Source organism: Cucurbitaria berberidis (genome assembly GCF_010015615.1).
Source record: "Cucurbitaria berberidis CBS 394.84 unplaced genomic scaffold K460scaffold_2, whole genome shotgun sequence".
NCBI classification, from domain to species: Eukaryota; Fungi; Ascomycota; class Dothideomycetes; order Pleosporales; family Cucurbitariaceae; genus Cucurbitaria; species Cucurbitaria berberidis.
Genome location: NW_024468936.1, coordinates 5,707,471 through 5,720,276, shown reverse-complemented (window position 1 = coordinate 5,720,276; position 12,806 = coordinate 5,707,471). Strand labels below are relative to the sequence as shown.

Below are 12,806 nucleotides of genomic sequence, written 5' to 3'. Positions count from 1 at the left end.
AGCATCGATCGTACCACCCACGTATTTTCTCCGACTTATTTTGGTGGCCTGTGTCATTTGAATGTGTCTATTGCCGGTTAGCAATTGCGAGTATCTCAAGTTCTCCAGTCCCAAGGGCGAAGGGGCGGACTTAGGCAAAGCTTTTGATTAAGAATATGAGATTCCATGAGCTAGACCCGCCTCCTGTTGGGTCCTGCCGCCGCCCCAGGCCAATAATAATATGCAGAAAATCAGTAGAAATGAAAATAAACTCTTCCATAGAGTGATGCAATGGATCGCTGTTCGCCGTAAAAACCAAGGTCGTGCAGATCGTTGTCGTGGCGTCAAGACTCCAAATCCCTTCACGCATGTCTAGAATCAATCGGGGCCCATGCACATTCCATCAAAATACTTTGCCGATGCGGGTACTCAGCGCTTCTCGTTAGTGATGAAGAGCGACTACTCGGGAGTCGTGACGTCGCTCTCTGATTTCATGCTCGTCTGGTAGAACTGCTCGGTCTTGACCTGCTTCCGAACGACCATGGCTTCGATGAGGTCCAGAGCCATTTTGTGGCCAATCAAATCCTTAATCTGAGCCCATAGCGCCATATCGAGGCTCTTGGCTAAAGTGTCGATCACAAGCTTCAGGAGTCTCTTTGGTGGGTTCTCGTCCTTGAACACGTTAATGAAGATGACCTCCAGGACGTTGTCCTTGTTGCCTGAGCCGTATGCAATCAATGTTTGGAGGGGAATACCATCGGTCAGGGCAGTCGTGATACTATCGGTTGCAGCGGTCGTAAGCTTGCTGAGACACATTTCTGCAAGCACATCCGCGCCTAAGCTAGTGGCCAGATTCAGGAGAGCGTACAGCTGCTCCGCATCTTCGTAGTACAGCGATCCTTGATAGACCCACTGAACGAACAGGCGAACGGTGGTGTCCTGGATGCCGGGCAAGAGTATCCTTCGCTGGGCGACAGCCCTCACCGGATCCTCCTTCGCCATCCCTGCCTCTGCCCTTTTCATCCTGTGGAGCGCGGCATATAATCTCTCAGCCACTGTCTGTACGCCTCGCGAATTGAGCAGAGGTATACGTCCTCTGAGACTCATATCGCAACTCGTGTCCTTACTATCCCTCTTCTTGGAGACTCCTCCAGTTGATTGAGGGACTTTGCTGTTTTTCAGTGTGAACTGATTCTCCACAGCTACGTCGATGACTTTCTTGATGTTGTTGTGGTACTCCTGGAGGGGATGACTATTGGCAATCTGGAGGATCAGAGGGATTACCTACAGAGTCGTTAGCGTTAGCAACTTCTATAGAGTAACCCGCATCGAATCGAGTGCTCGTAATACCAATAGATACTACAAGCCATCTACACCAGCTCAACAAGAACGTACCTTTCCCTCCATAGCAGCGCTCTCAAACTGCTTGATAGTGACTTCCGGGAACACAAATTTCGCCAAACTCTGCATAAGGATATCCGCCTGGGCATATTGTTCTCGGAGAGCCTTAGCCTTGCCGCACAGTTGGTCGAAGGACTTGCTATGACAACGGAGGAGTTCTTCGTGCATAGTGAGCTGGGAGGTGAGATCATCTCCGTACTCGATTGATATCGGCGTCTCCATGAGCATCCTGAGTTTTTTAGTTATATGTCGCACTCATATTCACATCTATACGACACTTACTGAAGAGGTTTGAACTCTTGGACGGGGGCTTGTTTGTAATGAGTATGAGCATCAATCTCGGCTTGCATGAGAAGGCGCTCCGTATCCGAGCTCTGAGAACTGGACATCGATGGGCTCGTTTGAGCCCCACGCTCACTGCTGTCGAGAGCAATGGTTGAAGCTCGAGATGGAGTGGTAAGAGGCGTGGTATGTCTAGTACGCTCCATTGTCGAGAGCAAGTAGCAGCTGTTGTTGATTAATTGGATTTTATCGAGCTACAGATATGAAGAAAGGTTGGGTGATGATTGACGGACGAAGATTAAGGAAGTTTATATGCTTGCTTTGAAGGGCTGTCCTCATTGCCTTTTACCTCAACCTTAGTGCTACGAGGGCAGCAAGCCATAGGTAAGAGAACCCCGCATCTTAAAAACTACAATCAACTCTTAGTGACCTTTAGCCTAGAGATCGCCTACGGCCGGGTATAATCCCGTCTTCAGATGTACTCAGTAGTGGGTCACTGTTTAGCTGACGATTATTGGCATATGCCTACAATCCGATTAAACGTAGTACATCTCGTCAATCTCGAGCGTACCAAAGATATGGCTGAAGGCATACTCGCTGTTGACTACTGGGCGTTGGAGCACAGCAGAGTGCGAGAAAAAAGGAGGTAGGAGGTGTGAATGACGATGTTTGGGCCCCGATGCACGGTCCATGTCGAAACCCCCGCGGTGATCGTTGTCAACACGACTTGGACGTCAGAAAACAGCGCGTAATCATGGCCACCCTCCACCGCGAACGCGTCGAACACGCGTTGAACGAGCTGCTCGTTCGGATTATTCCAGAGGATGCCGACGATGATGAAGAAGCAGCCAACCAGCGCTTCGAGGACGCCTTTGAATTCGCAATCGAGGAACTGGCTGCTGCAGGGGATCCCTCTCTCGTCCCCGACGTCAATCATATTGCTAGCCTGATCGATAGACGAGGTACGGTTACTATTGCGATTCCTGTGAATAGTTAAGTAACAATTCGATCAGTTGCTGGGCCTGGAAATGACCGGCAAAAGAGCGCCCGCTTCCACAACCTTCTCTCCCGCCTTGAGACGCAAACCGTCCTGGATCAGAAGTGGCGCATGCTATACCTTCTCTATAACCTCTCCGACAACCCAGCGCCTACGATAGAAAAGGCTATCCCCCATCACCCTCAAGGCCGCTCTCGCGAACCCACAACGCCATCAAAGCAGCCGAGCTCAGGTGCTCAAGCACTTACCAGTCCAGCATTCCGTGACACTTTCGCGAAACCAGGCTTGTCCCGCCTACCGGTCAATGATGGGTCGCCCAAAGCAGTGTTACGTCCTGCGCCAATACCGGATAGATCAGAGAGGCGGAAGGAGCGCCGTGTACCAGAGACAAGCAAAGAGCAGCAAACCGATGGGAGTCATGTAGAGAAGGCCGACGTGGCACCATCAGAACCTGCGCTACTGCGTGATCTACCGTTCACCCTACAAGGCCTTTCTTCGACGAACCTCGTATTCCCCTCTTCGACCACGCTTAAGCTCCCCGCGAACCTCCCAGTCCCCATTATCAGTCTTCTACACACGCTCGCCGAGCCTGCGATACTCTACAGGGGGCTTTCGGAGTTTGTCGAGTCGGGCGACGGAGGTCTCATAGGACAGAGTTTCCGCTCAGCCTTAGCTAAGGAACTACGGGCATACCTGGGACTAGTCGCGACACTAGAGGGGCAGATTAGAAGAGCGCTCACGCAGCTGAGTGAGGGGCCAGCGCACCAAGGCGTCAGTAAGGCTGGCGTCACACTCAAACGATGCGTCATCTGGATCCGTGAACCCACCATGGGCCTGCGACTGATGAGTCTGATGGTTGAGGAATCGAAGAGCAAGAAAGGAGGCGAGTTGATAGCCCTCATCCACTCCTTCTCACTCAATCACGGGGATCCGTACGTCATGGCGTTTGCGGAGCGCCTTCTATCCGATGTTACGCGACCCTTTTACGATATGCTTAGGCAATGGGTATATGACGGCGAGCTTTCTGACCCCTTTGGTGAGTTCTTCGTCTCAGAGCCGAGCGAGGATGAAATCAACGAAGCTAGCGGCAACGAGGGCAAGGGAGGCGCAACAAGTGTCTGGGAAGACAAGTACAAGCTAAACGACAAAATGGTGCCGACCATCGTTACGGACGACTTCGCCAAGAAAGTCTTCCTCATCGGTAAGACCTTGAACTTTATCCGATACGGCTGTGGTGACGCAGCTTGGGTGGACACATATTCAAAAGAAGCCTCCAAAGAGCTACAGTACGGCGACACTGCGAACCTCGAGCGATCTATCGGTGACGCGTACAAGACGACAATGGCACGCCTCATTGACCTCATGGCGAACAAGTTCAAGCTATTTGACCATCTACAGGCGCTGAAGCAGTATATGCTCCTCGGTGCTGGCGACTTCATCGCAGTGCTCATGGAGTCTTTATCGTCCAATCTCGACAGGCCAGCAAACACGCAATATCGGCATACGCTCACAGCTCAGCTTGAGCACGCTGTTCGCAATTCGAATGCACAGTTCGACACATCGGATGTCCTGCGACGCCTCGACTCGCGAATGCTCGAACTCTCGCATGGCGAGATTGGTTGGGATGTCTTCACCCTCGAGTACAAGATCGATGCACCTGTTGATGTAATCGTAACGCCGTTTGGATCTAAGCAATACTTGAAAGTCTTCAACTTCCTATGGCGAGTAAAGCGTGTTGAATTCGCACTTGGATCAACATGGCGTCGCTGCATGACCGGTGCTCGCGGGGTTCTTGGCACAGTGTCCGACAAGGTTGGTACAGACTGGAAGAAGGCGCGCTGTGCAATGGCTGAGATGGTCCATTTCGTCAATCAACTACAGCATTACATTCTCTTTGAGGTCATTGAGTCATCCTGGATCGATCTTCAGAAAGCGCTGAACAAGCCAGAGAGTACACTTGACGACATGATAGAAGCGCATGCGAGATATCTCAATAACATCACCCGGAAAGGCCTTCTCGGAAGCCAGAGTATTGATTTTACCGGGCAACTGCACGAGCTATTGAAGACGATGCTTGCATACAAAGATGCGGTAGATGGGTTGTACTCTTTCTCCGTGGCAGAGTTCACTCGCCGTCAAGAGCACGCTGCTAAGATCGAAACACGCACCGCAGCCGGTCGATGGGGTCTCTCCGAGAAAGACACACGCCGCTCTTCGTTACTGGACCCTTTTTCAGCATCACGCGCAGCATCCCGACATGATCCCGACTCACCCCTCCCGCCTCCCCTCCTCAAGATTGGCACCGCCGGCTCCGGCGAAGATGATGTTCTTCCTGCCCTCCAGAAGCGGTTGGGTCATCTTATTGAAGAGTTCAAAAGCAAGATTAGTGCGCTGTTGGGTGACTTGGTGCATTCACCAGATGGCGAGTTGAAGATGCTAGCGGTTAATATCAACTTCAATGACGTGTATAAGCCGGAGAGGAAAAAGAGGAAAGGTGAGAAGAAGAGGGAGAAAGAGAAGGAAACACCGAGACCGACAACGGCAAGTTCTTGATAAGGGGCGGGGTGGATACCTCGTACTTCAGAGGGCGACATTCTTGGCGCGAATGAGGTTTGTTTGGGAGCTGTACCATGATGTATCGGACGTCACATGCTCATATGCGCTCTGGGTGTCTTTGCTCTACGAGAACTATAGTGAGCTTCTGTGCAATTTTCGTTGAGTCATCGAGCATATAGCTCGACATGATATTATGATACCCAAGAATTTGCTTTACAGAACACCACACATGCTTTGCGAGATTATCTGTTCGCATAACGCGTCATTTCTTCTACGGCTAGATAAGTCAAATCTCATCGTAAGTTGAGTAACAGGACTTCTCTCCGTTCTTTAAACGTTGTCTTTAGAGGAGTGAAAACTACTCAACCACCTTCCCATACCCAAATCCTCTCACACCATTGCTAACCCATACTCCTTCACCCACCTTCACTGTGTCCACACCGACTGGCTCCTCCATACAGTAGCCCTTTCCGAGCGCCCATCTCCGACTAGTGCCTCGCTGTCCTCCAGCACCTACCTTTGCGCTTCGCACTGAGTGGCCCCAACGCCCAGCAAATGGTTTCCTCAGTTCGCCCTCGTCTTCATTTCCGTCATTTAGAGTCTTTGACGTGAACTCGCCCGAAGGTACTCCAACGGGCGGTGTGACCCATCGCCCTCCGCGGAATAGGTACAATGATGTTAGTGTACCTTCGGTGAGTTCGTTGACTTCGTTGTATAGCATTACTTCTCTGTACGCAGGCCCAGCAGCGTTCTCTGGTAGTGCGCGGTCCCGTGACTTGTCATACATTTCGCGCCTCGTAGTTTTGAGAAGCGTGAATGGGGAGGAAGGCGTGGGTGCTGTATCTAGCCTGATATTCCACTGCGGGGGAGACGGTGGTGTTGATGTTGCAGCAGGAAGAGAGTCAGTCGGCCCAAGTGTGAGGACACCACCTGTTAGAGGAGAGGGTTTGAAGGTGTTGGCTGGATGAGGTTCTGTTTTCGGGTTTGGGGGATTCAGGGAGGGTGGGTAGAGTGTTGATAAAGGGACTGCAGGTACGGCGGAGATTTCGACTGTGAGATTTGCGGACTTGTCGAATAGAAGCCTCAGCTGTCGTTCATCAGCCCCTCTACTTGAAGTCTTCCTTGTTTTATTAGTTTACCTTCAAGGCCTGATCATGCCCGCCCTTCTCAACCCACCTGTTGACCTCCCGCAATAGATGTTCATGCAGCGCTTTCCCATCTCTTAATCTTTTTTCGACTTCATGGAAGTCGAAATGCTGTGCAGCTTCTATCATGCGATCTCTGTGGTACGCAAGCATGTAGAACGGTGACGGCGTGACTAAGTTTAGCTCCGGCCTTGAATTTTCCTCTGAAGACAGAAGGAGAGGGTCGTAGCGAAGGGAGGTGAAGAGTTGAAACTCATTTTCGGACGCCATATTGACGGAGGTTCCTGGTACAAGTACGTTTAGGTACCACCTGTATGAATCCTGGACCGATGGTATGGATAGAGAGGATCGACTCGATTATTGAATACGCGTTACAAGAATTCTCGAGCCCTGCATTCGTCCACGGTCTTGCTCCAAAGGTGATTTCTCTCTTGTCTATGTTGATGAGTCGTGTTGTGGTGGACTAGCGTCTTCCAGTGATTCACGTCTAAACTCCGATTCCGCCGAGGGCGGTCGTCATGCACGAAGACGTGGCAACGCAACACCGTAATTGAAAGATCTAATAGTCTCTATAGAGCAGACGATGCACGAGACATGACTAGTCAAGGGTATTGTGGGGGGGAACTCCAACTGTCCTGAGCATTTGTAGCAGGAATAGAGTCGGTGTGAGCTGCGTCACGTGAAGCCATTGAAGTCTGACGCTGCTGAACATGAAGGTGGCAATGTTAAGTTCGCAATTTCACATTATCAGGCAGCCCGCAGTAAGACTAGACTATAGGTGTTCAGGGCATTATGTGTTGCAGACGCTGAAGACATTGAAGTATGCACTGATAGATGCTGATGACGTCCCCATTGAAAGCTCAGGCCAGGACCCAAGCTCCCTAGCCCAAACTTTTCGACACAGCCTATCCATCTGCTGCAACAACAGTCGCTGAGCATTGCGTCCCCCGTCCCTTCACCCCTCCATCTCTTTAATACTCGCCCTGATATCACCATGGCGCCGACCAACGCCCCTCTGCCCAACTCGCCGGGTCCCTTCCCAGTTCAAATTCCCGTGGACCAAGGCACAAGTTCACTGTGGGACCGACTTTCAAACTGGGCCTCGGAGAACAAGGGCGTTGTTTATACGATTGCGGGCATAACATTAGTGGTGGGCGCTGGCGGTGCTGTCTACTACTTCTCGAATGCCGATTCGAGTTCAGACGGTGGCGCGACTGAGTCTTCGGCGAACAAGCGGAAGAGGCAGCGCGAGCGAAAGCGCGCAAAGGAGAGGGCGGAGAAGGGCTCTGCTACGGATAAGGAGAGCACATCAGAGACAGCGAGTGGTAGGTGGAGTGATGGAGATGCTGAAAGACTAGCGCTGATCAGACGATAGAACCCAAGAAGGCCTCGGTAACGGCGACGAGCGAGGATGAGTTGCCAGACGTTGACGAGAGCTCCGTGGGCGCTCTGTCAGAAGAGGTACGATCAATTATGCGCCCTGACACGCGACGTTCCCCTAGGCTAACATGTCACAGGAGCGAAAGGACTATGCGGCCAAGCTCAAGGCCGCAGGCAACAAGGCATACGGCTCAAAAGACTACAATCGCGCCATCGACCTCTACGCCAAGGCCATCCTTTGCAAGCAAGACCCCGTCTTCTACTCAAACCGCGCTGCCTGCTACAATGCCATGTCAGACTGGGACAAGGTCATCGAGGACACCACGGCCGCCATCAACCTCGACAACGAGTACGTCAAGGCCCTAAACCGGCGAGCGAATGCATACGAGCAGGTCGAGCGCAATAGCGAGGCTCTGCTCGACTACACTGCCAGCTGCATCATTGATGGCTTCCGCAACGAGAACAGCGCCCAGAGCGTGGAGCGTCTACTTAAGAAGGTGGCCGAGACCAAGGGCAAGGCCATTCTAACATCCAAAGAGAAGAAGCTCCCAAGCCCAACCTTTGTCACAAACTACCTGCAGAGTTTCCGACCGAAGCCACCACCAGCGGGTCTGGAAGACGATGCGGAGCTAGAAGAGGAGAGCGGAAAGGGCCAATTGCGCAAGGGATTGAAGGCCATGGCCACCAAGACGGGAGAGGGCTATACCGAAGCCGCGGGAGCCTTCGACCGCGCGCTTGAGCTCGGAGATCTCGGAGAGCACGAGGCTTTCGCGTACAACATGCGCGGAACCTTCAGCTACCTCAAGGGTGATAACGAGGATGCCCTCAAGGACATGGACAAGAGCATTGAGTTGCAACCCACACTGACACAGAGCTTCATCAAGCGTGCCAGCATGCACCTGGAGCTGGCCAACCCCGAAGCCGCCGAAGCCGATTTCGCTGCTGCCCTAGAGCAAAACTCGAACGACCCAGATATCTACTACCACCGCGCACAACTCCACTTCATCAAGTCAGAATTCGGTGAGGCTGCCAAGGACTACCAGAAATCTATCGACCTGGACAAAGACTTCATCTTCTCGCACATCCAGCTCGGCGTCACACAATACAAAATGGGCAGCATCGCCTCTTCAATGGCTACTTTCCGCCGCTGCATGAAGAACTTCACTCAAGTCCCAGATGTATACAACTACTACGGCGAGCTCCTCCTCGACCAGCAGAAGTACCAAGAAGCAATCGAGAAGTTTGACACGGCTGTTGACATGGAGAAGACATCCAAGCCCCTGGGAATGAACGTCTTGCCACTCATCAACAAGGCGCTCGCACTCTTCCAGTGGAAGAATGACTTTTCCGAGGCAGAGAAGCTATGCGAGAAGGCGTTGATCATCGACCCGGAATGCGACATTGCGGTTGCGACTATGGCGCAGTTGCTGTTGCAGCAGGGCAAGGTTACGGAGGCGTTGAAGTATTTCGAACGCGCGGCTGAGTTGTCGAGAACAGAGGGTGAGATTGTCAATGCCTTGAGTTATGCGGAGGCGACAAGGACACAGCTTGAGGTATGTACAAGCCCTTTACCATCTGCCGGTTGTTCCTACGCCTACGGTGGTAGCCAACAGTCATCTTGTACCAATCTGGGGAGCAATACTAACATGAAGACTCCAGGTGCAAGAGAAATACCCCAAGCTTGCGTCAAGACTAGGCGCCATGGGCGGCGGAGCAGGCGGAGCAGGATTTGGCGCGATGCGGTAAACCCCGTACATTTCGCCTCTTCTCCACTTTGTTCCCAATCTGTACTTACCACTCTATTGGACGTTCTGGCAAAAGGACAGTTGAAACGGCGTTGTAATGCTCTCTTCCGCTCTTGTACATGTATAGCATTGAATGGATGGAGTATTGATTCTATCTTTACATGCGATGAGAGTCATGTGAGCGATGTGTGTGTATCATGCGAGGAAAGGCTTGTGTGCAAAAATGTCGACCAGCCCCTATTATAATGAACTCAAATTCCCCACTCCCACATTATATCACATAGCCCCCATACCATGCACCATGAATATATATTGTGTAGTAAAGGGATATTGGTATGCCGTTTGATATTCGACTCTATTTACTTATTGCAGAGTGCAGTGCGTCCCATGCAACACGTGGGGACATGAATACTGAAGGCTAGGAGGTTGTTTTGTGGCATTTCATGTCGCCGGCTGGCCCGATGTCTTGTTGTCTCGAGCCATTTGGCTTCCCAACTACTCCCCGCTCAACTGCAAAATAAGGGTACTCGCAACATCCAAAAAGGGAAAAGGGCTCGTAACAATCTTCTCTCCATCGGTTCTTCCCACGCCGACTTCCTCGGTCCTCTCCCGCATCACACCTTTACCGCCATTTCTCAACTCACGCGCTAGATCCTCTGGCAGAGGCTCGCCCTCACCAAGCCTGCGCCATATACCCTGTTCGTCGTCCCAGCCGTCTTCATGATGATGAGCAGGTTGTGAAGATGACAGGGCCAGATTGCTGATCGAGGTACTAGACGTGGAAGATGCCTTGATCTCGCGGACGAGATTGGACACAAGGCGCTCGTAGCCTGCGCACCTGAAATCTACGACGAAGAAGTCGCGGTCAATGCTGTAGAGTTGTATGGACATGTAGATCCAGACCGCCTCATCAGGTTGCGGGTAATCCTCGCCCAGGTAGGCTGCTCGCTCTGCCATGGTCATATTCTCGACACCGTGATTGAGACTGGAGGTGCTGGTGTGCGTAGAGCTGCGTCTCCGTAGACCAGAGGGATCATTGGCGAGATCGACGCGCGAGGAGTGGGTGGATGAGGGATGCGCGACTCCGGGTGGAAACATGCCGTCTTTTCGGAAGCGGGCGTTGATGACCCATGGATCTTCGGGGATATGGTAACCCCAGTCATTGGTGTGGTTGTAGTGCCTCTTTTGCCGCCCTCGCCTTTCCTGTTCGTCTACATTACCGTTACGTACAGTAAGCGGCTCGCGATGCGGCGAATTGGCTCTGTCGCCCTGATCTTCTTGGGAAGAGTGCGACGATATCGAGGAACCCCGCGAGCGGCTCCTTGATCTTGACTCTTCTGGTGACTCTCGCGAAGCGCTACGACTGCGAGATCCACTGCGCCCGCCAGCCTTGCGTATCCTTTGTACTTCCCAGTCAGCACCCATCGCCTTCAGTGCCTTGAAGATGGCTAGCATAGCTTCGGCTGGCTGGTTTCTCGAGCGGATACCGAATTGCCATTTCGTCGGTCGAGGTTTCTTGGCAGGTATACTCGTCATTGGTTCCGGTCTTTGTCTGTGTGCCTCTGGAATTGCGCGGAAGTTGGGCTTCAGCCGTCGAGCTGATATCTGCCGCTGCTCTTCGGTCTGTTCAGGGGTAGGCGGACCATCCTCTTGTGGCCTGTTAGGCGGCCTAGGGTGCCCTTTCATGTATGCCTTGTGGTACTCGGTCAGACTGCTGGGGAGAATGGCGATGGTGCTAACAGGACTTCGGACAGTTGCAAGTTGACTGCTAGCGTTTGAACCTTGGCGCGCGCGCTCGTGTTCGGATGGAGGTGGCGGGATGACTTGTGGACGCGACATGGTGGCAAGGTTGTGGGGTATTGAGGTACTCAAATAGCTCTCATTATTAGGTGGTGATTGTGCGAAGAATGGCTGGAGATTCTTCTCGTTGGTCAACAAAGCTACACATGAGTGTTAGTCTGATGGATCCAGCTGTAGAGTATCTGGTGCTATTTTGGTCTAGGGAGTTTACTTACGGTTTGTTTTCATGATTTGGTTCTCGCGGACAATCAAGTATGCATCCTTGATTGCGCTTGGCTCGTCACGCGCCAATGCTTCTTGGACGTCGTGCTTGGCATAGCCCATGGTTTTCCCTAGTTTTGTCACGACCGTTTCGTGCAGCTTTTGTACGACGGGGGCAGGTGCAGAGGGTGCTAGGACCTTAGGGTCGATGGCCTTGTTCGGATCTGCACCGCTCTCGTAGAACTCTTGCACTGGCGGCTCGAGGTAGGAGGGCAGGTCTTTGGTGAACCATGGGTCTCTGCGCAAGTCTGGGATGGTGATGCGGTGCACTGGGTTAACCATCAACATCTTCTTGATGAGCGAGACAGCGCCTGGAGATAGGTAGTTTGGTATGCTATAGTTGCCCGCGGCGATCTTCTTAAAAAGCGTGGGGATGTATTCGTCGTCGAAGGGCAGCCGTCCAACGAGCAGAACGTAAAGGATGACACCACAGCTCCAGACGTCTACCTCGGGCCCGGCATACAGCTTGCCAGATATGACCTCGGGTGCAGCATAGTTGGGGCTACCGCAGCTTGTTTTGAGGAAGTTTCCGTCCGTCATAATGTTGCTCAGTCCGAAGTCGGCGATTTTGACATTGTAGTGGTCGTCCAGAAGCAGGTTCTCGGGCTTCAAGTCCCGATGGACGATCTTGTGTCGATGGCAGTACTCGACGGCGCATACGATTTGTTGGAAGAACTTGCGTGCCTTGTCCTCTTGTAGCCTCCCGTTGTTCACAATGTAGTCGAACAGCTCTCCGCCGGCGTATTCGAGGACCATGATGATCTCAGTCGGCGTGGTTATGACTGTGTATCTAGAGCAGGGTTAGTATAGAGTTGTACACGTGGATAGTTGTAGTGGGTGCCAAAAAACATACAGCTTGATAATATGCGGATGGCGAAGCAGCTGTAGATATTGAATCTCGCGCTCTATCCTGCCCGCCATATCTCTCGTCACCAGTCTCTTGCGGTTGATGATCTTCAGGGCGACCTTCTGGCCGCTGACCTGGTGCGTTGCAAGCTTGACTTTTCCAAACGAGCCCTCGCCGAGCGTCTTGACTATCGTGTACTGGCCCAGGCGTTGGTTTGTCTTGGAGTCCTTGCTCTTGCTCTCCTGCGCGGCTGTCGTGAGGGGCGCAGGAGAGAAGTCGACCATTTTGGCGGTACTCGGTCCTCCGCGGCGCTGGGAAGGCATGGAGATGGAGAGCTCCTCCAGGTCGTCGTTGTCGATTGCGGCCGACATATTGAGGGCTATGGCGTGGGCGCGCGGCTAGCTATACCAAGG

The 12,806-nt window shown here is 52.5% G+C and overlaps 5 protein-coding genes across 5 annotated transcripts; 2 read left to right on the top strand and 3 right to left on the bottom strand.

The window, feature by feature from the left end:
- Nucleotides 1-202: 202 nt before the first annotated feature.
- On the bottom strand, nucleotides 203-2,005 carry K460DRAFT_330655 (uncharacterized protein). Its single transcript, XM_040930781.1, has 3 exons — nucleotides 1,663-2,005; nucleotides 1,375-1,609; nucleotides 203-1,263 (listed from the first exon to the last, which is right to left on the bottom strand). Exons 1-3 carry the CDS (start codon nucleotides 1,866-1,868, stop codon nucleotides 439-441), a joined length of 1,266 nt encoding a protein of 421 aa, XP_040791630.1. The 5' UTR covers nucleotides 1,869-2,005; the 3' UTR covers nucleotides 203-438.
- Nucleotides 2,006-2,416: 411 nt separating this feature from the next.
- On the top strand, nucleotides 2,417-5,212 carry K460DRAFT_375787 (uncharacterized protein; the record flags this gene model as incomplete). Its single annotated transcript, XM_040934809.1, has 2 exons — nucleotides 2,417-2,624; nucleotides 2,676-5,212. The coding sequence occupies 2 exons, from the start codon at nucleotides 2,417-2,419 to the stop codon at nucleotides 5,210-5,212; spliced, it is 2,745 nt and encodes a 914-aa protein (XP_040791629.1).
- A 361-nt stretch (nucleotides 5,213-5,573) lies between these two features.
- K460DRAFT_375786 (uncharacterized protein) lies at nucleotides 5,574-6,630 on the bottom strand (the record flags this gene model as incomplete). Its single annotated transcript, XM_040934808.1, has 2 exons — nucleotides 5,574-6,302; nucleotides 6,355-6,630. 2 exons carry the CDS (start codon nucleotides 6,628-6,630, stop codon nucleotides 5,574-5,576), a joined length of 1,005 nt encoding a protein of 334 aa, XP_040791628.1.
- A 547-nt stretch (nucleotides 6,631-7,177) lies between these two features.
- Nucleotides 7,178-9,578, top strand: K460DRAFT_84657 (mitochondrial precursor protein). Its single transcript, XM_040938747.1, has 4 exons — nucleotides 7,178-7,685; nucleotides 7,736-7,821; nucleotides 7,878-9,293; nucleotides 9,400-9,578. The coding sequence occupies exons 1-4, from the start codon at nucleotides 7,355-7,357 to the stop codon at nucleotides 9,484-9,486; spliced, it is 1,920 nt and encodes a 639-aa protein (XP_040791627.1). The 5' UTR covers nucleotides 7,178-7,354; the 3' UTR covers nucleotides 9,487-9,578.
- Nucleotides 9,579-9,980: 402 nt separating this feature from the next.
- On the bottom strand, nucleotides 9,981-12,716 carry K460DRAFT_353965 (Pkinase-domain-containing protein; the record flags this gene model as incomplete). The annotated part of the gene is made up of 3 exons (XM_040931754.1): nucleotides 9,981-11,425; nucleotides 11,501-12,336; nucleotides 12,400-12,716. 3 exons carry the CDS (start codon nucleotides 12,714-12,716, stop codon nucleotides 9,981-9,983), a joined length of 2,598 nt encoding a protein of 865 aa, XP_040791626.1.
- Nucleotides 12,717-12,806: the final 90 nt, after the last annotated feature.

Bases quoted from the DNA above. Each gene is read 5' to 3' on its own strand.
- K460DRAFT_330655 (XM_040930781.1), bottom strand. From the start codon at position 1,868: ATGGAGCGTACTAGACATACCACGCCTCTTACCACTCCATCTCGAGCT. The intron at 1,610-1,662 runs GTAAGTGTCGTA...TAAAAAACTCAG, and splicing joins CAAGAGTTCAAACCTCTTCA to GATGCTCATGGAGACGCCGA. The intron at 1,264-1,374 runs GTACGTTCTTGT...ACGACTCTGTAG, and splicing joins GCGCTGCTATGGAGGGAAAG to GTAATCCCTCTGATCCTCCA.
- K460DRAFT_84657 (XM_040938747.1), top strand. From the start codon at position 7,355: ATGGCGCCGACCAACGCCCCTCTGCCCAACTCGCCGGGTCCCTTCCCA. The intron at 7,686-7,735 runs GTAGGTGGAGTG...ATCAGACGATAG, and splicing joins CACATCAGAGACAGCGAGTG to AACCCAAGAAGGCCTCGGTA. The intron at 9,294-9,399 runs GTATGTACAAGC...TGAAGACTCCAG, and splicing joins CGACAAGGACACAGCTTGAG to GTGCAAGAGAAATACCCCAA.